Source organism: Phaethon aethereus, assembly GCF_964289735.1.
Source record: "Phaethon aethereus genome assembly, chromosome: 3".
Taxonomy (NCBI): domain Eukaryota; kingdom Metazoa; phylum Chordata; class Aves; order Phaethontiformes; family Phaethontidae; genus Phaethon; species Phaethon aethereus.
Window position 1 is genome coordinate 82,687,764 of NC_138576.1, and position 25,247 is coordinate 82,713,010.

At 40.3% G+C, this 25,247-nt stretch overlaps 1 protein-coding gene across 2 annotated transcripts in view; it reads right to left on the reverse strand.

The window, feature by feature from the left end:
* The window catches only part of COG2 (component of oligomeric golgi complex 2), a gene marked incomplete at its 5' end in the record, with an annotated part of 31,338 nt that extends 13,646 nt beyond the window's left edge, over window positions 1-17,692 (reverse strand). The window contains 10 exons of one of the 2 annotated variants that reach the window (XM_081997196.1): window positions 4,242-4,381; window positions 6,071-6,197; window positions 7,493-7,617; window positions 10,681-10,860; window positions 12,610-12,718; window positions 14,048-14,151; window positions 14,786-14,866; window positions 15,774-15,839; window positions 16,618-16,779; window positions 17,603-17,692. In XM_081997196.1, the coding sequence (XP_081853322.1) occupies window positions 4,242-4,381; window positions 6,071-6,197; window positions 7,493-7,617; window positions 10,681-10,860; window positions 12,610-12,718; window positions 14,048-14,151; window positions 14,786-14,866; window positions 15,774-15,839; window positions 16,618-16,779; window positions 17,603-17,674 (1,166 nt within the window). The remainder of the gene's footprint in view (window positions 1-4,241; window positions 4,382-6,070; window positions 6,198-7,492; window positions 7,618-10,680; window positions 10,861-12,609; window positions 12,719-14,047; window positions 14,152-14,785; window positions 14,867-15,773; window positions 15,840-16,617; window positions 16,780-17,602) is intronic. The other variant, XM_081997195.1, reaches the window with a different exon arrangement.
* Between the last annotated feature and the right edge of the window lie 7,555 nt (window positions 17,693-25,247).

Genomic DNA, 25,247 nt, shown 5'->3' on the forward strand with positions numbered 1-25,247 from the left:
ATTAGATTTTTAACAATGAGATAACTTTTGCTGAGAGTTTCTTAGATAGAAAAAAATTTCCCCAATGTGGGGTTCACTACAGTTCCACAATCAGCTGTACTGACATAATTTAAGGAAAGGCAAGGGAAAGAGTTACTGGGCTGTTTGATCTGTTCCTCACAGGATCATTTGTAAAGGCTTTAGTGAGAGCTGATTATTCTGGGCAATTTCTGTAATTGAAAAAAGAAAAAAACCCAGCAATCTTAACTATAAATGCCATAGTGTGAGATAATACTTCAATAAAAATCCTGTATGACTTAAGAATATTAACATACATCAAAGAAAAAGCTTGCCTGATATATATAATGAATACATTGCATTATTTTCACAGTTGTGTACTACAGAATTCATGGGCACTTCCAAAAGTTATCAAATTATTCCAATATATAGGAATAACTTGGTGAAAGATGAACCAGCTGCTGTCATCCAACCATTTATCAAAATAGTGCACTATTTAGATTTACAGTAATCTTGGATTAAAGGAAAATAATTTTTTTAAAAGTTTTTTAATCTGTCAGAGCTCAAAATATATAATGGGAAAAAACATATTTGCACAGAAAGAGTATGCTGAAGCTCCATTTCAATTTTATGAGCAAAAGTATCAAAGTTTGATCAAGTGGTCACTTATTAGAAAAGTTGCACTTTCAAACAAAAGGGGCAGACTGACTCACAGACCTATTAACGATATAAATCTGTTAAAAGGTTTATAATGGCTATAGTTCCATGGACACTTTTAATCTGTGCACTCAACACTGCTACTTTAGTGAGTATTCCTGTTCTTTCTCTCAGGCCAGCACAAGTATTTGTACAGTTAAGGGGTTTGAAGAAATTGATTAGAGTTGAGAGTGAGCCTTTTTTTGCCCATGGTAACAGATTCTCATATCGATTGACTACACAGCTGCAGGAACAGAACAAGCAAAAAAACCAAACCAGTATGTCAGAGGCTGGGGCTATCATTTTACAAAATGCAGTGAACCACCAAAACACTAAGACCCTGCTCCCGGCACCATGCCCCTGTTATTTATCTTGTATTAGGTCCAGCACTCCTAAAATACCTGGATGGAATTTTTCAGCAGCAATGTAGATTTAACCTGGGTTAAAGAAACCATATAGATGTGGCTATGGTTGTACTGTTATTGACAGTTACATAATCATGCAATAAAACAAGGCCACTGAAGTGATCCAAGTTAAAAATAAACATAAATTTCTTGCCCCTCTTTTTTGGACTTTTTTTTTCTTCTTTTTTTAAGACCAGACAATTTCAGTGATCCAGCATGTAGTTCAACCTCATAAACAGCTGCAGTGGAATAAAGAAATGAATAGGGTACTGGGAAGCAAGGATATGAAAACCTTGTAAGTGGTTTTGCTGGAAAACATTATCAAGCCATATGCAACCACAAGGCAAGACCAGAGGGTATATATAGTCAATGTACAACACAATGTTGACACTTAATACAGTACTTGGGCAGACATGTTCAAAAAACTGAAGGCAGCATATTAAAAACTTACTTAATATACTGGACTATAAACAAAAGCAATCCACAAAACCATGCAAACTTCCTTGTTACGTGGATAGGAACTAAAAGACATGTGGAACAGAAAACTGGGGAAAGAAACTATTAACTGCCTCTGCTTATGATCAGATTCCCAACTAGCACTGCTGCATTACCCTCAGAGCAATGAGATCTGCTCATGTTATGGTGTATGAAGCATCTAAAGACTCTCAGAAGGCTTTGGACCAAGAAAGATGACACACAGCACACTTGGGTCATAGCAGACTTCATCAATGGTTTTCTTTCTTGCCTGGAGGCTTGCTATCCAGCCCTAAAATCAGATGTGTAGCCTACACTTTCTAAAAATATGGGTTTACGTTCTGTTCCTTTCACTAAAGCTCTAGCATTACCAGAATTCAACCAGGGCTTTCTTGGGTCTCTCTGCTCTCTTCTAGCTGCAAGATCTTTACAAGGTGATATGACAGGTACATCAGACCTGCTGGAAAAGTAAGCTAAAACTTATGACCTAGCTCCTCAGGAAAAGGAAACAGTAGGGCAATCTTTGGGAAAGCAACACTACAGGAATACATCCTGTGAGGCAAAAAGGATGTCAGATCTGGAAAAGCTACAAGTTGTCAAGTCCTTTAATTTTGTATTTCTACAAAGAAAGACTTCTTCCCTCATAGTAAGTATTCCTCTCGGTTTGCATCCTTCAACATACAGTTTAGTTTGAGGGACACTAAAGAAAAAGAATTTGAAACAGGATTTCAAGACTTATCAGGATCTGTTCTGCAAAGCCTTATGATTAGCATGTCAAATTTAGCGTAACACCACCACAGTATATACTGAATAGTAGCTGACTGTGATTTTGATAAAATTGTTGAAAGATAAATGAAAAAGTTACTTGACTTTTTACTGGACTTGACAGTCCAGATATCCGCAGGGTATTCAGCCCCCTGAGCTGGAAGACGGGGATGGAGAGCACAATAACCCGCCCACAATCCAGGATGAAGGAGTTAAGGACCTGTAAGCCACCTGGACACCCACAAGTCTATGGGGCCTGATGGGATCCACCAGAGTACCGAGAGAGCTGGCGGAGGAGCTTGCCAAGCCACTCTCCATCATTTATCAGCAGTCCTGGTTAACAGGGGAGGTCCCAGAAGACTGGAGCCTTGTCAATGTGATGCCCATCTACAAGAAAGGCCGGAAGGAGGATCCTGGGAACTACAGGTCTGTCAGCCTGACCTCCGTACCAGGGAAGATCATGGAACGGTTCGTCTTGAGGGTGCTCACAGGGCATCTGCAGGACAACCAAGGGATCAGGCCCAGCCAGCATGGGTTCATGAAAGGCAGGTCCTCCTTGACCAACCTGATTTCCTTCTATGACCAGGTGACCCACCTAGCGGATGAGGGAAAGGCTGTGGACGTTGTCTACCTGGGCTTCAGTAAAGCCTTTGACAGCATCTCCCACAGCATTCTCCTGGAGAAACTGGCGGCTCATGGCTTAGACAGGTTTACTCTTCACTGGGTGAGGAACTGGCTGGATGGCCGAGCCCAGAGAGTTGTGGTAAACGGCATTAAATCCGCTGGCAGCCGGTCACAAGCGGCGTTCCCCAGGGCTCGGTTCTGCGGCCAGCCTTATTCAGTATCTTTGCTGATGATCTGGATGAGGGGATCAAGTTGCTCCCTCAGTAAGTTTGCAGATGACACCAAGCTGGGTGGGAGTGTTGATCTGCTGGAGGGTAGGAGGGCTCTGCAGAGGGATCTGGACAGGCTGGATCGATGGGCAGAGGTCAACTGTATGAGGTTTAATAAGGCCAAGTGCAGGGTCCCGCACTTTGGCCACAACAACCCCATGCAACACTACAGGCCTGGGGAGGAGTGGCTGGAGAGCTGCCTGGCAGAAAGGGACCTGGGGGTGCTGGCTGACAGCCGGCTGAATATGAGCCAGCAGTGTCCCCAGGTGGCCAAGAAGGCCAACAGCGTCCTGGCCTGTATCAGAAGTAGTGTGGTCAGCAGGAGTAGGGAAGTGATCGTGCCCCTATACTCGGCACTGGTGAGGCCGCAGCTTGAATACTGTGTTCAGTTTTGGGCCCCTCACTAGAAGAAGGACGCTGAGGTGCTTGAGCGTGTCCAAAGAAGGGCACTGAAGCTGCTGAGGGGTCTGGAGCACAAGCCTTATGGGGAGTGGCTGAGGGAACTGGGGTTGTTCAGTCTGGAGAAAAGGAGGCTGAGGGGAGACCTTATCGCTCTCTACAACTACCTGAAAGGGGGTTGTGGCGACAAGGGTGTTGGTCTCTTTTCTCCAAGTAACTAGTGATAGGACAAGAGGAAATGGCCTCAAGTTGCGCCAGGGGAGGTTTAGGTTGGATATTAGGAAAAATTTCTTCACCGAGAGAGTGGTCAAGCATTGGAACACGCTGCCCAGGGAGGTGGTGGAGTCACCACCTCTGGAAGTGTTCAAAAAACGTGTGGATGTGGCGCTTCGGGACATGGTTTAGGGGACATGGTGGCGCTGGATTAATGGTTGGACTTGATGATCTTGAAGGTCCTTTCCAACCTTAGTGATTCTGTGATTCTGTGACTTAGTAATTCAATTCTTAGTTTGACTCCTACTGTAATTTGTTGACAAGTGAAACCCTAAGCCCGATCATCTTGCTGTGACTGAACTCTACTTTTGAAAGGATGAACAAAAAAATGCATACTAACCTTATTTGAAAATATACAGGCAAATTCCACTTGTTGTTAAAGCTGTGGTAGGAGGGATGAGATCTTAACCGTTTCACGCTGGCCTGGGAGCCACACTGTCGTTCAAATTTCCGTACAAAATCCATACTAGTAGTGTACTTCTGCAGAAAGAGAAGGAGCATTCTGATCACACACAGGGTCCCAGCAAACAAGGAAGGTCACCACCCATTCAGCAGAACTCTTGTATCACACTACAGTTAAGCCTGAGTTCCAGAATGGGCTGACACTGCTCCCCATCACCTAATCATACAAGGCTGAACTCCTGGATTGCAGTGAAACCAAAACTAATTATCTAGTAGGTGTTATTCTATGATAAGAAAAGCTAGTGCAGGACGCTTAAGCATAAGATTGTCCAAGTACCCTGAATAAGTAAGAACTGCTCAGAGAGATCCATCTGTATTTCCGAGCTGAATCACTGGGGTGTAACAACAGTGCCTCAGTACTAAGCACAGAGTCACAGGAGATAAAGGGATACAACAAATAGAAATAATCAGGAACAAACCCCAGAAGTACACATAACCAAACACACATGAGAATGAAAGCATGATATTTTTTTCTGTTATATAGGACCTGTATTATAGGAATTTCTACAACTGTTTCCCTAAAAATGTTTCACAACCACCAAATATTTGCAGAACTTTAAACAATTTTGGATAAACTAACTTTATCCAGTTGTATACTTCTAATAAGATGTTTACAAGTCAGTTGCAACCAAAGAAAAATCACATTAATCCTCAAATGCATTTTGGGCTTACTCTCAACAGTAACTTATTAACACCCTGAAAATAATGAAATAATAAATTAAATCATACATGAAGCAGAATGCCAAATACTTGAGTGAAAACCAGAAGCAAAACAGTGCATAAAAATATTATTTCACACAAAACAGACCCTGCTAACAGAACACAAAGCTTATGTAAATCAATGTGAAGTCAAAACACAGCTACAGTAAAAATCTATCTCTCTGTAATAAAAACAGTTTGGCTTATGTGCAAGTTTCTTCTATTAAAAAAAACATAGAAAACAGCCATAAAACCTGTCTTACACGCTCATTAAGCTACTGCTGAATTAACAAAGTAAGTCTGACTGAATCCTCAGTGCTTCTGATTCCACTGTGGTAAGAGGGGCAGTAGGGCTGTAGCAGCAAGGCTTTTACCACAATCCAGAGCACTACGTCAGTGATGTGATTTTGCCTCTTACAAAGCTGTAAAATATTCTCAGGAGAAGCCCCTGAGTTGCTGCTTACAAGTTCTGTTCTCAGAAACTCTAATCTGACTACAGGACATGCATTGACATGGGCATGCTTTTATGCATAATCTGCAGTTCTGGAAAAAAGCAAAAGCTAAAACAAGCAAGTGAAACAAAGAAATTTTTTTTAACCTTCCCACAGTACAGGGCAAGTTGAAACCCAGGTATATAATTAACATTTCAGCCCTTCCTATACAGAAGTCCTAGTCTTGGGTGAATATTAGTTGTCCACTCCCACCTTCATTTATATTGCAATTCTACAACTAAGAACGAACATCTACTCCTAAAACAAATACTAAACTTAAATTCACATGACTAAGTGGCTTTCAATAACTTCTATATGAGCTCTCCTGACAAACTCCAGGAGAGAATTAATTACTATGAGAATTAAATCAAGTGATTTGAGAGAACTTCCTCTTCCAAGCCATGGAACAACATGAATTTACACAAAAGCAGCATGGAAGACAGCTAGAGAACATGACTCATTCAATTCTTGTGTGTGTCAAAGGAATCACAAATGGAAAAAAATTAAAATTAATTACCTCATGAAACACATCTGGGTTTCCAGGGTTAAACAATGATGGCAATTTCTCTTCTAAACCGTGTACTATTTCTGGCCACACTGAATTCACTAAGAAATCATATCCAGGAACAATATCTGCTTTTTCACTGAAATAAAATTGCAAACATTCCATGGTTATATCCTACCAGCAGGCTTCTATTTGCAAGTAGGGATAACTAAAAAGACATGCACTGCATTAGACAAAAAGCAATTTTTTTTTTGCGTAGGTATGCCGATTCCCTTAAAAACTGTTCTTCCTTCCATGTTTCATATCTGATCCTACAGTCTCATCAAATGCAAGGTATTTTTTATAACTCTCAGTGTGTTTTAAAATTTTATCAGTTACATATTTTTAAGCGTGTTCTGTAAAATGAGTACATTTCAGCTGAGAACTCCTTTTCTTACTTGTATATTTCAAGTTTTAACAGCTCCAGACTTCAAAGAGGTACCAAGTAGGAGTAACGTGACTAATGCAATGGAAAGAAGCATAACTTTTTCATAATTGCTCCAAGTTGTATTTATACATGATATTGTGCTTCGAAGCAAAAGATTAAAAACTACCTTGATTATGAAAATTTATAAATTGAGAGCAAAAGAGATACAAGCATTTAATTCCAGTTCAGTACACCACAGTACAAAGTAGAAACATTCCATTATTAAGAAGAAAGATTAAAACTTGCTGAGGGATTAAAAGAACTGAAATGTTAGTAAAACTTTTGGGTCATAAAAATCTCAGCAATGGATGACTAATTAGAAAAGTAATTCTGCAGTCCCTGGGGGCTACATCCATAGTTCTGCTAATTACAGCAGTCTACTATATTAACCAGCCTGCAAATAGATGAATAAATGGATGCAACTCAGTAGACCTGAATTATTTAAACTTCAAAACAGGCAATTTAATTGCATAAGGAATTAAGCACTTTTACAGAAGACAGTGGAAGCACAAATCAATTAAACCTGTAGTTCCAGCACATGCAAAAAATGAAACCTCTGGGGATCATCCCCACTTTTCTGATGTACACCAATAACCAATAACTTTTGATCTTATATTTTCTAATAGCTTTATTATGCCTTTCTTCTTGGACGAAACGTACAATCATCTTCCATGGATTCAAAAAAACAAGCTGACACATTGTATTATGAAAAGTACTCAATTCTACTACTGAAATACAGGATTCTCTTTCCCTTCTCTGAAGGTCTGGGCCAGAGCATCAAGGCAGTTTGTTTACTGTTTTGTTTTGAAAAACACAGACAGGAGAGAGAAATCAAACTTGACTATGAATCTTCAGGAAAGGCCAGCTAAGACGTTTGTGCATGGAAGCTGATGATGCAAAACATTTAAAAAAATATATGATACATGCTGTAACTTTAGTGTATGCAAAAGAAATCCCAAGATACTTACCTCGAAATAGCTCCCCCTGTTACTTCACGCAAGAGACGGCAATGATGAGGAACAAAGTCCAATAGTTTACTGTACATAGCCTGAAGGCCATTAGGATGAGACTGAACGTACTGTTCCACAATTACCTGCCAGGAAGAGTTCAACATCAAATGTCAGAAAAGTGAATATGAAGTACCGTAATGCAAGACTCATAGTCTACTCACTCAAAACTCCTAACACTATAACCCCAAATACTGGGATAGTCAGCATATTACTTTTTTATATTATAGTTTCCAAGTATAACTTGCCAGCTTGAACTATTACTTCCTTTAACGCAGCACTCTAACTGGCAAGACTGGCCACAAGAATGGGAACAAACTCCTTGCTTTTAAATGTTAGCCACCGTGTCTGGCCCACCACACATCACTGTCCCCTGACGCAGTCTGTGACGTCAAACAGATGACTGGCAAAAGCTAATCAAACCTCAGAATAAAGTAAAAAATGTATTCTAAATTTATAGCTTGTTGGTCCAATCCCAAATAAAGGTAAGCCAATAGCCAAGATCTTCAGCGACAGTGCTAAGCCTTTAACGCAGCTAGCAAAAGAGTTTGTCAGGACAGTACCTCCAATGGCCACTAAATGAAAAAGGGATAATCTCTGCCATAAAGAGAAGGCAGACAGTAGTTGGACAATACAGGAAAAGACAATAGCTTATATTTCTTGGCATTCTTCCACCTGTCTGAACACTTTTCCCTCTTGCTACAAAAAGAAGTGGAATGGTACAGGAGTGGGGAAAGAATAAATACTGAGAAAACTCAGAGAGGAAGATGACCTGTCTTCCACTGTAGCAGTTGCTACAGCATTAGCAAGCACCTAAAGGACATCTGTACTTAAGAGGAGAGGTTACCACCGTTTGACTCCCTCTCCTATCCAAAAGCCAGGAGCTGGCTTTGCTTACATAAATCTGCATGCATACAAAGCAAAACCAGAATAATTTTAAATGTTTCCTTCCCAACAGCAGAAAAGAAACATCCTACTGACAATGACATACAGCTCAGGTGTTATCACAAATACTATTCTTTCACAGGAAAGGCAAGGGAAGGGAAAGGTAACAATTCCATCTCATTACTGAGTGAAAAAAGGTAGTATCCTTCCCCTATCTTGATTTAGAAGAACAATTCCTTCAGCAAAAGTTATACAGATTAACTCTTCACTTGCCTCGGTTGGGAACACTGTGGCAAACGGTCACTAAATGAAAAAGGAAGCAAACGCGTTATGTCACTTCTGCATTTATGTTCAGAATGGCACATCAGAATAAGCAAAAGCAACTGCATTATTGCCTACAGAAACATATTCAATACTTTTAGAAACAGTGTTCACATTGCTGTATGTGAATGTATATTATTAAATGCATATCACATTTAATAAAAATGTTAACTCTATACTATAAGTGGTCTCATTTTTTTGTAAAATACCAGTAGAGAACAAACTGTTTTAAATATCCTGAAAGCAAAAGACAGTACCTCACATCATAACATGACTGTCTCATGGTTTACCGAGAAAAGAGAATGTTATTAAGTATCTCAATTTAAAGAATAATGGCAGTAAAATAAAAATCTTTACAGCAAAAGGAAAGATATATCAATAACTTGGGATTCAAAGACACTGAAAAGTGCTATGTATTACAGAGGCAATGATGAGGGGAAGATCTATTCTGCCTTCTACTAACATGCACAAATTCAAGCAAGTATATATTTGCAATCACCAAGGCAGTTCTTGTACTTTACAGTTTTTCCTTCCCACAGGAGCAGGAAAATTAATACTGCTGAAAGATTCATAATGCTAGTTTTAGAACTACAGCTTTATAGCCCTGGTGCTGGCCCAGTTTAAATTCTTCTTTAAGGACACTGAATTTAATGCATTTATGAAATGCTCTGACAATCTAGCGAAAGCCAAGGAAACTTCCTGCAGCAGGGCAGCTGGTGAGCACTAGTAATTACATTGTAAAAGAATACTTTTTCAGATCTCAGTAGGGAACAAATATCCTCTGAAATGATATGGAATCGTTACCTGACCTGGACATAATTCCCAACACACTGATGAACAGGGTCAAAAGAAGTCTTATTATAGCAACATTAATTCAGCACAAACCCGGGCAAGTAATTTCAAACATAGCAGACTATCAAATATATTAAAAGGAATTTTTAGATTTTTACTTGAAGCTTGAAACTAGAGTTACCATAATACAATCGTAGGCCCTTAAAAATGTTTTCAGTGGCAACTGCAGATGTGCTGACATACATGAAAAACTGAGCACAACTGACTGACTTGCTGACTGTTACAGCACTGTCGCAGGTTACTGCCATTGAACTTGTTTTTGCGGTAATTACATTATCATCAACCACAGCAAAAAGAAAAAAAGTAGCGTAGACTAGTCACCAACTGCTCAGGCCAGAAGAAGCGGTAAAAACAAACAGTGCTACAAGGTGAGGAGCCCTTTTACAGGTAGCAGCACAAGTTCCACAGTAAAGAGAATTAGCAGAAATTTTTTCTGATTTTCTAATTTCAAAAAACGCAATTAGTACTTTGTGGTTGGTCCAAATTGGTATTGTAAACTGATGGCCTACTAAAATTGGTTTCTCATGAATTGAGAAACTGCCCATCTGACACATTTTTCCCACCACACACCAGCAAATGCTTTTCAAACAAACACTTGTTCCTGCTAATGTCCTGGCACAGCTAGGAACTGCAGAAACTGCTTCTTCATACAATGGAAAGAAAAGGACATTGCACCAAGAATTATTTTTGCTGCATTTGCCTGCTACTGAGCCAGCCACAGAGAAATGCAAACCTCAGATCTGATCCAATTCCCACAGATGCACCCTGGTCCAGAGCAAATTGTATTTCACTCTAGTCACATGCTTGGTTTAAGGTTTGCTTTTTGGATTCCCCACCTGAAGAAAAATGTAGGTAAGAAAAGGAATCCCAACTGGATATAACCTGAAACTGGTGACAGGCAGATAGACAACTCCCTCACCCTTTTTTCTTAAATAGGAACAACACAACAAATTGACGTTGTATTAAGGCTCAGTTCTCCTGCTCTCTCCACAAACGCATTTTGAAGCTTTAATGAAAGCTGGAGGTTAACAGGAAAAATAAGCATATGTGCAAATCAATTCATTTTCCTAGGATTCTTGATTTTATCTTACCTCATCTATGTAAGGTTTTACAAGCACTTGACCAACTAACGCCTCCGCATCTCGTGTTTTGTCAATTGTTGCATAAGTGCGAAGACAGTGACGTATTATGTCAACATTTGAAGTCTGAAGGCCTTCCAAGAGCAGCCCCTCCAGAGACTGCTGCAACATAGCTGTTATTCCAGCTATACGCTATGAAGAGAAACAAAATATAGTAAAAAAAAAAAAAAAAGACAAAAGCAAAGCCTTGCCATCATTGCTGAAGCAAATTCTTCAAGAAATACCTAATTCAGCTTTCCATTTTAATTTGAAAGGTGCACAAGTTCCGATAACTGTCAGCAGTAAATGAACATTAACACAAGCTTAACGGGTTACTGATGCTATTTAACATGGTATTTATTATAATAAGGTTAAAAAGCACTTATTTTCCTCTGTATGTTGGAAATTATGTAGTAACTCATCTAAGGTCCCCTTTATCCTGAAGCAATAGGTCAATAATTGTTCCTTGTTCAATTGAACCACTAGGTGGATAATACACAAAAGCTTTACAATAAGTCACCAGGGATAACAACTGTGGCATTTATCCCTCACTGTCAAAAATTAAAACAGTATTCCCACCACTACTGTTCAAATTACTGCAAACCAAAGACATTGTGTGACACTGGCAAAAAAACCCAAACACAAACCCCCCAAAAAAGACATGCCATTAGATTCCTTCTTGCTTCTGCCAGACAGCTGCTTCAGTCAACATACGTTCTCCCTTTTCCTAACCATTTTTCCAGATCTCCTGCTACAACTCTTCCACTAGATCCAATTCATTGCTACACTACCTGCAGATACACTCCTGGCCCAAGACGGTCCCTTACAACTCTGTATTTGAAGCAAGTCCAACAACACACATTCATTTTGTCTCAGTTGAACTACCAATTCAACCAGTCAAATTTCTTCTCTGCCCTTTTCCATGCTGTGTTGTGTCCATCCATCCTAAAATGATTCCACAGAATCAGTAACCCAGTTGCTGACTAGTCATGAAACCTACAATCTGATGACCCTTAGCAACAACAGGAGTCCTGGCAAGTATTATTACGGAAGCCACAAAACAATGTTACAAAGGCTCTCCCACCATAAATACTACTCTGATGCTCACGCTTACTCCTGTTATTATCCATGTTTCATAACTCAGTAGCCAGAACAGTCTTGTAAACTGTCCACGAATCAACATGGTACCATGGAAGTTTTGAGATGAAACATGTTTATATGGCCAACAGGCATACGTACATAGTGAAAAACTGGAACGACAAACTACCTCACTAGCTCAAAAGCCATTAAGAATGACAGCTCCATACTAATCAGCTTAAAGCATTACCCTATCTCCATATTCACAATATCTAACTTTAAGCACCAGTTTTCATTTGTTCCCTCTGTCCAATGAATGGTTAGAAGGAAAAAAAACACACCAAAACATCAATTCAGCTTTTACATTAGTTATTACACATAGGCTATTAGGGAGATTAGTATACCAGCCTAAATAGCCAGAGTCAGGCAACAAGTATCACCAAAAGACAAACTTGAATGTATTCAAGCCAGCCACTCTGCAGGCACATTCCATTTATATTCTGGTCTGTACACAGCAGCTAACAAAACCAACATAAATCTCTAGAACTAGGCCTCAACATCAGTAAGCACACAAACTGGCTTGACAAAATGTCTGTTGTATTTCCTACTCTTATTCTAAGTAACTCATCGTAAAGAAGCTAGAAAACAAAGTATATACCCTTGGCAGAAGCAATACTTACAATCAACTGATAAAAATGACCTCCTGAACTGATTTTCCCCCATAAATTAATTCAGTAAAACTCTGTGGAAACAGGCATTTCTCTTCCAATTAATTGGTTTTGCTTGATCCTACAAGTGTTAAGTTGGCTATCATGCAATACTTACTGGTCTCACTTTGTCCAAAAGAGGCATTCCTTTGCTTTGTACTGCATGAAACTGTAGTTGATTAAATTCTGTGGCAATTCTCTCTAAAACCTGTCCAGTTAATAGTGGGCTAGAAGAGAGATGATACAAAATGAGAATACAGTTAAAACCTTTCAAATCAACTCACTGTGATCTGCAGCAGATAGTTAATGCTTTCCTCAATTTTTGTGGTTTAATCTAAGTATTTTGAATTCTGATAGGTACTAGTGCAATTATTGCAATCATGCAACAATAACCTGGAACAGACTACATGATTAGAGTTGTTCTGGAGATACTAATATATGAAGTGGACGAAGCAGAAGCAGAGAGGAACGTAGTAAGATCTTGCCTCAACAGTATGAAGCGCTGTTTTCTATATGGCAGTGCTGCTTATTGTCACGTGAAAAGTCAGTCTGAGAGAGCTCAGAAACTGCTGTAAGTGCTCTTCACCATCCAGATTTGTTTCCTATTTCCCCGTTCCATCATATGGTAAAACTAATGACGCCTATCTCTAGAGAAATAGTCCTACGCTTCTCAGGTCTATATAGTCCCAATAATTAGTCAAATTTTCAGCCACTCCAGTACAATCTTGCTTCCAAACATAATTCTGCAAAGTGCCTCACCCTGACTGAAAACATCTGCATATGCTTTGTCCCTTGAGGTATCAACCTATTCTTCTGTCTACCTCCCCCAACCCATTACCATGTGATCCATCACACTAAACTGAAGAGACAGTCTCACATTCAAACAGGTTCACAAAATCGTCCTTTTCCTCCAGCTTAACTTGCACTTGTATCCCAGTCAACAATTTTAAGTATGTGGCTGGAACATCAGTTCCAGACCCGGCTGAAAGACATCTTCCATTCCTCAGCAAAGACAAAGGCAGAGGACACTTGCCATGAAGTTGTTAAAAAACAAAACCCGAGAGTCTGACTGGAATTTGTCACAAACCTTCCTTCTTCCAGAAGTATTACGTGTGTGGCTTGCCTACCTTAAGCTACTCTTGCAGCAGTCTTTTCAGTTACATGTAAGCAGGGAAAATAAGACAAGCTATCTCCCATTTTACTTCCAAATGATATTGGAATAAACTGTATTGTAGACAGTATTTCAGACAAGACAGGATTAATGACTTCCAAGAAAGAAAAAATAAAATAATTATTGCATGCAAACTTAAAAAAAGACATGTTCACTGAAAGTCCTACAGCTAATTTGGAACTTAGGAGCCTGAGCTACGTGTTCTGTGAATGACCAGTTTGCAGAAGACTGAAACTGATAAAATACTAAAATAACAGTCACTTATTCCATCAGAGCTACATTTCTAAAGATATATCCTAATGCTTGTAAACTCATCTACAACAATACCATGAAATTAAATTAGTCCCATCAATTACCAAAAAACTGAACATTACATATTTTTTACCTGTTTCCCTCTAATGAGGATAATTCTTTGGTGCCTTGGGAATGTAGAATCTTCTCAATTTTCTCAACAGACTGAATAACATGAATAAGTCTCAGGACACACATCTGTAATTGAAGAAAGATTTTTCATGTCTGACCCCAATCCCAATTTACATTACCTAACGACCCTGAAGATATTTTGCATGGTTTTTAGTTTTTTGGGGTTTGTTTGTTTGTTTTTAAAATGGTGTAAGTTTTCTCCCTCCATCTTAATATTTCAGTCATGTCTCTGTTGAAGTATTGCTCACATAAGTTCATAAAACCCCACAAACAAATGTTTCTCAGAGATGTAGAGCAGCTGTTCTTATCCCTGACTTTTTTTTCCCTAAGTTAAGCACAACGACAAACATAAGTCCCAGCTCCCCCATATAAGAATTAAACTGCTGTATTTCAACTACATTCATAATAAGCAAGTTTATATACTATTACAAGCAGAAACAAGAGTAACTGTAACTAAAAAGGCCAACCTAACCAAATATAGATGTTTCGGGCAAATAAAGTTAAAAAAAAAATTATTATCAACTAGACACTGTAAAAATGAATCTGTCAGCCAAAACTTCAATCGTTATAAGTGCAAAATCCTGTATAGTATGCATCTAGACAGTCTAAAGCTTTTAAAATTTCATTTTCCCTGGGTTAATGCAAAACCAAAAGTTGCCCTAATGAAGATCTTTCCAAAGTCATCATTTGTCTGTTATACCTTTTTTCTTCTAATATCTTCCTGTTTAGTCATTCGGTCATCTACTGCTTGAATTCCTTCACTGACACATGACTTAAGACTCTGTGAGACAGAAAGTCAGTATGAAAAGTTGGCTTCCCACTTAAGGTTTAAAAAAAACTTACTAAGAAATCTAAACCTAAAACAGGAGACAGATTAATAAGAATAAAAGAGAAATAAAAGCTACAGTACATCAACTGCCTTCTAAGTGAAAAAAACTGAAGTGAGACTAAATAACTGAAAGTATAAACTGCTCCTAAAGTACTGCCACCACAAGGATCACTATTTCAAGCAGTGTCTTTTACTACCTTACAGATAGCAAACCACCTTTCACACAGAAATAAGCAACAAAACCAATATGATTTTATGTCTTGAAACTGAAGTTATAAATCAGATTTAAGTAGCATTTTTCATATAATAAATCTTTCTCTATGCTAACTGTGAACCTATTTTCTGTTTTAGACATCAAGGCTATGACATTTTGAAGGCACATTTATGCAGCAAACATCCCTTTGAACCAGCTGCCAATATGAATGAAAATTGTCCTTCACTAAATACCAAGTCACTGTGGAAGAGTCAGTATAAGACCAACATTCAGGAGAGTGATCTTTTATGGTTAAAGCACAGGACTGAGCAAAAAAGTCCTTAGTGGGACTGTGTTGCATCTGATTTATTAACCTTTAAGTTACTCAAATATTAAACCAGTTCAGTATTTCACCTTATACTTGTCTTGCAAGAGTCCATTCATTTATCACAGTTAAGAAATCCTTTATCTCTTCGTTAAAAAGCAATATAGAAAACATAAACTTACTACTACAAGTGCTTGAAAACATCCCTCTCCTACTACCGCTCTAAGAAGTCAATTTGCAAAGAAAAATTTGTTATAATAGTTATTAACATAAATAAAAGACATTCTATATATCATATGAAAGTGAGCCGAATTTTACCAAGCTGTGTATAATGAGCATACCATAACTTCTTCCCTTAACTGTCCCAAGGGTACTGAAAGCTGATTAAGGGCCTTGTCCATGCCAACCTAAAGAAATTACCATAAAAACATTTATGACTTTTTTGATAAGTTCATATATGAATTACTGACAAAGCCTATAATTTTATAGGACACTAAAAGAGAACTAAGCAATGATACCTCCCTTTATAGTCTCCAGTTTTAAGCACAAAGCAAAAATATGTTACCTCAAATACAGGGATAAAGGTATCAGACTGTTTGTCACAAAAAGCCAAAAAAGAAAGAAAATTTCAATTTATGGAAGTTGTTCCAATAAAAATAGCTCTTTGAACCTATATAATTGGAACCTGGATGAACTGGCATAAAAGAGTAGGATGCACAGTGACTATGACATTTTAATATTAAAATGATTAAAATGCTCAGTCAAGTGGGTTGGTTTTTTTAAAGATATGTTGACTGTATAGTAAATTTAAAGATTCCTAAAAGAATCTCTCCAAATAGCCTTATTTGTATCTTTGCTATTCAATTTTAATGATATATTTCCTTCAATTTTACAACTATTAGCAGTTTTAAAAAAAGTCTGCCTTGAGTCCAACTTCCTAATAAACTGATTTTTTTAAAGACAAAAAGCTTATATCTAAAACGTTTATTATGGGCCAACAGCAATTCTGTATAGTAGCTATATTGTACAGTAACAGTCTTTCAGTTTCAGTGCAAGGGGTCACAGTTTAAGATATCTTAAATCTAATAACGTCAAAATACAAGCCATATACTTTTCATATGAAAAATAAATATCACACTAAAACATGTTAAGTCTGAATTTAACAGACAACTTAATAAGACTTACTAGATTTGTTGAGAGATTAACAAAATCTGCATAGTCCTTATTTATGAGTTCTACCATGGCAGTTTTAAGGAGTTTGTAATAGAGCTCCAGATCCTCTCTGAGCTCTTCCAATTGCACACGTTTCCTGCAGTCTGATACAAAGTGATCAACATCAAAATCCGTCTGAAAATGAAACAGGAAAGAGAGAAGGATGTAAGTAAAAAGTTCAACCAGGAACACACACCACCCCCAAACTGAAGTATTCCGTATGCCAGTGACCTGACCAAACTGAAGTACGGCGGGGGCGGGGGGGGGGGGGTGGCGGGCGCAGAAAGGCTACTTTAACACAGTCGTTTCCAATGTTCCAAAGTCTTGGTCTTTAATCTCAAAAGCACACAATGTTGTGGGTCAGAATACCTAAACGACTAGCTCTCCAAAATACAGGACTCCTTGCATACACTTCAAAAAACCCCAACCAAACGAAAGTCAAAATACAGTATTAATAACTACTTTAAGGTCTCTAAGCAATGAGGCCTGAATGCTGGTTACCAATCTGCCTGAAATTTGGCTTCAAGGCACGCAGAGTGTGATCTGGAGGAAGTATGGCTCCTATCTGCCCTGGGAGGTGAGCTGCAGGACCCGGCCCGGCCCGGGACAGAGACACTCGGATCACAGGGGCGCAGACCTGCCGGCTCTCTCCTCAGGCAGCCCCCTCCCTGCTCCGCCGCTCCGACTCCGTTCCAGTCGCGCCAGCTAGACGCAAGCCCTGCGTGGATACCGCCGCGGAGGCGCAAGCCGCCTGCCTCTGCAAAGGGCCCGGATCCCCCTTGCAGTGACGCGCTCAACGCTCCTCCGGGGGACTCAGCCCGTGGCGGAGCTAAAAGTCCCCGACCAAGGCTCCGGGTCCCTCTAACCGCCCGGGGAACCCGTTACCCCCGGCCTCAGGAGGCCCGCCGGGCCCACAGCACCCTTCCGCAGCCCGCCTGCCTCGGCAACCCCCGCCCACCTTCATGAACTCGTCCTTGTCAAAGCAGAGGTTCTCGGGGCCTCGCGGCAGGTTCATCTTCTTTGCCTCCATGACCAGTCCCGGCCCGCCAGGCCCAAAGCGGTGGCAGGACCCGCCGCTACCAAGCAACGCCTCCCCCGCCAGCACGGCACTGCCGGGCATCGGCGGGGCAGGCCAGAGCGAGCGCCAAGAGAGGCGCAGTGGCCGCCCGCCGCGACGGCAGCGCCCCCTAGAGGGCTCCGAGCGGCCCTGCAAGGCGGCAACGGGCGGGGGGGAGGACGGCAAAGATCTCAAAATGGCGGGGCGGGGCGGTGATGGGGGTGGGTGTGTGTGCAGACGTGCGGGGCATGGGTCCCTTAAGCTGGCCTATGCAGCCTCTTCGGAGGCATTCCTCTGGTTCCTGCTACCCTGTGAAGTCAGGGGAGCTGGGCCGCGCTGCTGAAGTGGGTGCCTGGTGCCCCATGGCAGGCACCCTGCACATAAAACTGACCCAATCATGTAAAGCTGTGGGGGCCAGCCATCAGGGCCCATGGCAAAAGCCATGGAGACCCAGGGCTGCAGAGGTGGGAAGGGACTTCAGGGGACGGTAAGATGCAAGCCCCTGTCCCTGAGCAGGGTCACCCAGAGCTGGTGGCCCAGGGCCATGTCCCCTTGTGGTTTGGGTATTGCCACAAACCATTTGGGGTAGAGGCCCCACAGCCCTTCTAGGAAAGCTATGCCAGGGTCTGACTGCTCTAAACAGCCAAAAAAGCTTTTCCTTATGTTTAAATTTATTGCAGTTTGTGCCACGTGGTCCTGAGTAACAGGAATTGAGTCAGAGCATAATTTGCCTCCTCCATAGTCCTGCTTTTCAGCAGACTCTTCTTGTTAGGGTCTTGTTTCCTTCAAAATATTCTGCTCAAGGTTGCTTATGCCTTAATGAAGGCAAATTTAGCTCTAAAATACCCCCCTGCTGTCATTTGCGTTTCTGGTTGCTGCCTCAGGATGGAAGACAGCAAATGATCTCGTTCCTCGCAGGTACGTTTTATGGATTTAATTTTGTCTCGGTGAGCTCAAATGAGGAGTGAGCCCAAAGCCTTGCCAAACAGTTGTAAGGGTGCATCCACTGTAGCTCTGCCGGCTGCTCTGCTAACAAGTGTGGAAAAGACTCCCCAGGCCGGATGGATCTGGGTTCAGGGGAGCTGTGGCAGTACTCTGGGTGAAAGCCCCCCAGATCTCCTGGGCAGCTAGGGTTTCAGCAGGGCCAACGCGTCCATCCCAGCCTAACTCTGGCAGTGCCTCCACAAAGTATGGCTGGCCTGTAACCAGGAGCGATTTTTGCCAGTGATTCACGGCTGGTACATGAGTTCATTAGGAATTCCCTGAGCTGTTAGAAGTATGAAGAGCTGAGCAGTTCAGTGATGACCATGGTGGGCACGTGCAGCCACTGGCTGCGTGCTTGCTTTTACCCTATTGCTTTGGAAAGCTCTTCAAGACTGACGTATTTCATGGTGTCCAACCCTCTCAGAGATCTCAAATATTGGCAGGCATGGTTTATAGCTGTCGTGTTGTCAGCTGAAGAGCAGAAAAGATACACCCACCACATAAATCCACACTGGCTCCTTTTTGCAATAGCTATAACTATATGCTTGAGATCAAAAAGGTTTTCTTACATTGTGATATTTAAATGTCTACATTCTGGTACAAGAACAAAGCCACATTACTGCTCAGCCATCTTTTTAATTTAATAAGCTGGATGCTTGAAAGTAAAATTCTAACTAGCGTTTAATGTTAACTCGTTAACAAAGGAGTTAACATGTACTTTTTTAAGGTCTCATGTATTACCTAAGCCAACTCTTGCTCTAAAAAGACGTATCGTTGCCATTTATGGTTTTGTGTACAAAGCTCTTATTACGAAGTTCCTTGATGAAATAAAAAGTATGCTTCCACTTTAATTTGTTTATCGATGAGCTCTTTACACTCTTCGTATTTATGGATGTCATTGTAAATTAAATATGAAGTTTGTGGAATTTAGTAATTTGCGAATGGAGACTGCAATGTAACAATTTCAGTAAGTTAATAGTAAACCCAGAATTAGGACTCACGGGTTATTTCCATACGCTGTCCCTGAACAGCCATCTTCACCTGGGGCAGTGGTGCACAAAGTAAAGTTTCTCCAGGACAGAAGAGACTAGCAAAGCAGTGAGGGAATTAGCCATTCCAAAGAGTCATACGAAGCTCTCTCTACTGCCATTATTTTTGTTCTAGGATTACTTAGTTCATTTCTACTACAAGCCTTTTCATCCCTTTCCTTTCCTGACTCTTGTCACTGTCATTCCAAGATTTCCAGGCTTAGAAAATACAGTTTTAAACTCTTTCCCATCATCCCTTCCCAACCATGAAGACATGACACTTAATTTCTTGTGAAAACTGTAATCACTATTTACTCTGCAGTTTTTGGATAACATGTCATTAATGGACCCATTAGATGAATGAAGAGAGAGCAACTGAAAGCCTGCCTCAGTATTATTGCTATTATCTGAATAGGGATGATGTAGGTGCCAGAGAGTAGAAGAGCTACTTTTAGCTCTTGTGTAGGTGCTGCATTTTAAAGATTCCAGCATCCCTTCTCATTCTCAAATAAAGAACATTTCAAGGGATGTGTAATGATATGACAAATGATGTTTAGTATACTTGTATCATAATTTTCCTGAAGGCTGCCAATGACTGATCCACTATCTTGGAAATACTTTCATTCCAGTATATCAGTTAAATTGGGAAGGAAAGCAGCTAGGTTTACTTCGCACCACATTCTTAAGATTTCTCTCTGGTTTTATTATTTTAAAAAGCTGAAGGCATTGCGTACAATTTATGATAAAGGAGAAAAGTGTGACAGCATGCAGCATGCAGGGACAGAGATACTACAATTAATTTGTGGTAGACACTCCAGGTACCAAGAACCTGCAGGAAATGTAGATAGTATTAGACAAACTAATGTGCCAGTGCTGATTTAATTAATTTTTATAACTTGTCTTCCTAAAATGATATCTCCATCCATGTATCACTTGACTGTCTGGCAAAATTGTGGAAGAAAAGTTCTGTGCTAGCTGCTTTCAGAAGATGTTAAATACAATGAACACCAATTAATAAATCAAAGTTGAAGGCAGAAAAGGGTATTTTCCTAATATTTCCCATATTACTCAGTGCCTTTATTTTGTTTCTTTGGGGAATGGAGCTGCTTACATGAATAAAGGTAGAAGAGTTTATGTCCCTGGTTGCATTCCAGAACACAGAAGTCAATGAGTGAATGCTGCTGATTTCTGTGATAACTGTCAGTCACCGCAACACGTGCCTAACTCCAAAGGTGTAAATAATCCTACTGCAGCCAGTGAGGCTGCAGTCATGTTTAAAAAAGCCTTGGTCTTAAATCAAAAAGGTAAAGAAGTTGTTTGCAAATTCCTTGAGTGATGAATCTTCGAAGCCAACTATAAAATGCAGTAATACCATTGTTTTGTGATTATATTAAAATGTTATTTCATATGTATTATATAAGCAAACATAAATCTTGATATAGGAAAGAAATTTTTTACAGTAAGAACAATCATTCACTGGAGCAACCTCTCCAGGGATGCGGTGGAGTTGTCATTGCTGGAGGTTTTTCAAGATGCAATTGGAAAGGGTGCTAGATAATCTCATCTAGGCTCCCTTTCCCGTGAAAGGTGGGACCAGATGATCTTTGGAGGTCCCTTCCAACCTTGGCTGTTCTATGATTTTATGATACGTCCTATAAGATCTATAGTGAATGTATGTAAACTGTAGAACTGTAATATGAAAATGGACAAGCTTAAAGCATGTTTTGAACATATATCATGTTAAAATATTGCATAATCATCCCTTTTTCCTGATGTGTTAAGTACAGACTAATACTTTACATCAAAGATATGTTGAGCACAGAGAGATGAGGAGGGAGGGAAGCAGGGAAGGAGGAAGCTTCAGCTCTCTCGTGCTTGAGTTGCTGTGCCCAAACAAATCATAGCATACAGGAGCTGCTTAACTTATGACATTCTACCTCAGTGCCCCAAATAATAACTAAAAAAAGGCTGTGGGTTTCCAACTTCTCCTTCTCCTGACATGCTCATGATGACTGCGAGGAAAGCTCTCAAAATGGGACTTAATTGCTTTGAATTAATCTGAAAATTTCTTCTGGATTGTTGACTTCTGAGCTGGCTCGTTGGAGTTCAGTGATATCCCAGGTAGCACAAAAGTAGCAAAACTGAAACTGAGATAACTGACTATGTCTGATTCAGCAGACTTCTACACAAAATTCAGAGACTATCAGCTTATTTCCATCAGGAGAGGAAATAGATGGTAGAGTTGTTTATTTCTTTGATAACATTCTTATTACAACAAAGTACAAAAGCTTATCTTCTTTAAGACAAGAGAATTAGAACAGCAGCACAATATATTTGTTTGGAGATCCAGAGGTGCCTGTTAAGCTTTTCATCAGGATAACAGTATTCATGAGGAGGGTCATGAAAATGGTCAGAGGGATGGAACACCTCTCCTGTGAAGAAAGGCTAGGAGAATTGGGGTTGTTCAGCCTGGAGAAGACAAGGCCCCGGGGAGACCGTATTGCAGCCTTTCAATGTGCAAAGGGGGCTTATAAGAAAGATGGGGTTAGACTCCTGTAGTGACAGGACAAGGGGCAATGGTTTTCAACTGAAAAAGTGTTGATTTAGATTGGATGTGAGGAGGACAATTTTTGTGATGAGGGTGGTGAGATACAGGAACATAGAAGAAGAACATAGAAGCCCAGAGAAGTTGTGGATGCCCCACCATTGGAAGCATTCAAGGTCCATTTGGATGGGGCTTTGAGCAACCTGATCTAGTAGAAGATGTCCCTGCCCATGGCAGGGAGGTTGGACCAGGTGATCTTTAAAGGCCGCTTCTGACCCAAACCATTCTTTAGTTCTGTGGTTCTATGATATGATCTGCTACATCTGGAAGATCACTGCCTTTGCTTTTCTTTCGTTCTCTATTGTTTCTTCAGCTTGTCTCACTCTGTCAGGCACATACCTCCTGGGAAGACTACCTAGTGAAACCCTTATGTGTATCTGGTTTATATTTCTCAGTGGTTTCACACGTTTGTTTGTTTTGCATTGTGATCTGTATCTGTGTTTTGTTTGGAGATGGCATGGTTTCACCCACTTGGTTTCCTAAGGGAGCTTTATAGTTTCTTATCACAAAGGAAAGATAACAGTTGGATGTTGCACGTTCAGTGAGGTTTAATCAAATCCATGATAAGAATGTGTTGTGGAAGAGCCAGGAAACACAAATTTTTCACCTTTGTCCTTTTCTAATAGCCATCTGTTAGAGAAACATGGAAGTTTAGGTGTCCCTTGACCATAGGGGTTATGCATTTTTAGCACTTGCATTAGTAGCCACTGGATGTCACTAACGGTTCACAGAAAGATAGAAATCCGTGCACTTTTCCCAGGCAGTAAAAAAATGACTTAAAGAGCACGAGTTTTGGAGGAGAAGCATTTCTGTGTGAAATGGGAGCAAATTGTATCAGTGTGCAATTAACATAGCTCTGGTTGGGATCGCCAAGTTATGTTGAACTTTTGGTGACTTTAGGTAGCAAACAGAGCCTCCGTTGCAAGACTCTGGGGAACAAAGCCCACAAAGGTTTCTTGCATAGCTCAGTTAAGAGACATGAGCATAACCAAGTTGGAAGAGAAACTCCGCATGGGAAAATGTAAGTGTGAGTTGTGTATGTGTAATGGGTACTGCATGTAATTGTATGCTCAAACACACACAGTCCACCTAATAACACTGTAAGAGAGGAAAAAATGAAAAAGGCTCAGATATGCCATTATTGTATAAACTGGTGAAGAGGGAAGAGACACATCTAAGGATTTTAATAAATGTACTTTGAGAAGGCAAAGCATTTTCTGGCCAACATTACCATACAGGTGCCACTACTGCTGTGCCTTTTGCACTGCAAGTCTCAAGAAGACAACATACTGAATGACTTAATGCTGCTGTGATTTTTGCATTAAATTAGGGAACACTAGCATACCTGCTACAGATGTTTGTAGGCCTTCCAGACTTCTGTTCAAGAAATCCTAGAGAGGAATTTCTATTTATGCAGCACATATGCCAGATATCAGACATACTGCAGCTGCTTCAGATTTGCTGTGAATGTACGGATCAACTGTGCAGTCACCATGCAAGGGACAGCTGTCTACTGCAGTCCAGGCAGGTGTTTTGGTCAGATCCACTGGCCTCAGATGCATTCCCATTGCCTGGAATGCCACGAATTTCCCGACATACCTAGTCAATCTGCTCGTGCACCACCAGCCATCTGCCAGGTGCTGCCTGATTTCTAGAAATGCTTTTTTTTTTCTAGGACATAAACTGCAGGAAGGAAAAGAGGGCGTACTGGTCAGAAAATGAATCTATAAGCAAGAGAGAGAGCAGAAGTACATACAGAGAGAAGAAGTAAAAGTACACTATAAATAACAGTACAACCACTGCAGTCTGGGGACTGACCCACATATTAAGGCAAGTTGCCCTTACACGTGAACACATACTTGATCAAACTATCATTTCATCCTTTGGTTTTTTGCTATCTCTGTTTTGAATACTGTTGTTTTTTGCTTTGTCCACTGTCAGTTCCTTCCATTTCTGTTTTCATCCCTGTTTCTAAGTTGTAGTCATGTTAATGTTTGTGTGCTCATTAAAATCCAGGCACAACTGAAAGTGATAGTGGCAGTGGTATATGCAAGGTCTGAATTATATGGTATCGGATTAAAAAAAACCCCAGGAAGATGATAATGAGGCTCAATGTACTAATCACCTTGGTATAACTCTTATGACTTTGTATGGATTATACCAATAAAACAAAAATTTACTTTCTTAATATGAATAAAAAGACATGCTACTTCGGTCAATGGGAGCCAAATGTAAGAGAGACATCAGTGGTTTTAAGGGACTGATCATTCATAGACAACATACCCATAGCTCTCTTTTATCAGTGCATGAGCCAAGGACAGATGTTTACAAGATGTGCTATCAGTTCCTTTGTGGGACTGCATCCTGGTCTAAGACCTCAGAGAGCTGAAACTTTAGTCTCAGCTCTGACATTAAGTTCCTTTTTGATCAGAGGCAATGTGCTTAACCTTTACTTGACCCCATTCCTCCACATTTTAAAAAATTACTCTGCACAGCTAGAAACCTAGAGTGCTATTATTTTTTTAAAAACCAAAACTCTATTTAAAGTTAAGCTTACCCAAAGGTTCAGAAAAACCTGTCTTTTATGAGGAAAGCTATATTTGTTTGGAATTAGTTTTGCCCCTTCCTACCAGGACGCTGTCAGGCTGCATCATTTTCTTCTGAGAAGAATTCTTAATCCTCTTGCAGATGGGAAGTAACAATAAACACCATCTGCTGCAAATTAGGTTACTCTCTTAGCAACGAGTGAGATCAGGCTCCGTCTCAGCCTCCCATTTTCTGTGCTGAAGTAGGCACTGGCAATTCATCCTGTAACAGAGCAAGTGATCAAAAACAAAGTGGAAATGAGAAATGAAAAATCTTTCTTACTCCCCTTCTGGCAAAATCCTTCCCGACCCTGCCAACCCTGCAATTTTATTGCTATATGCCA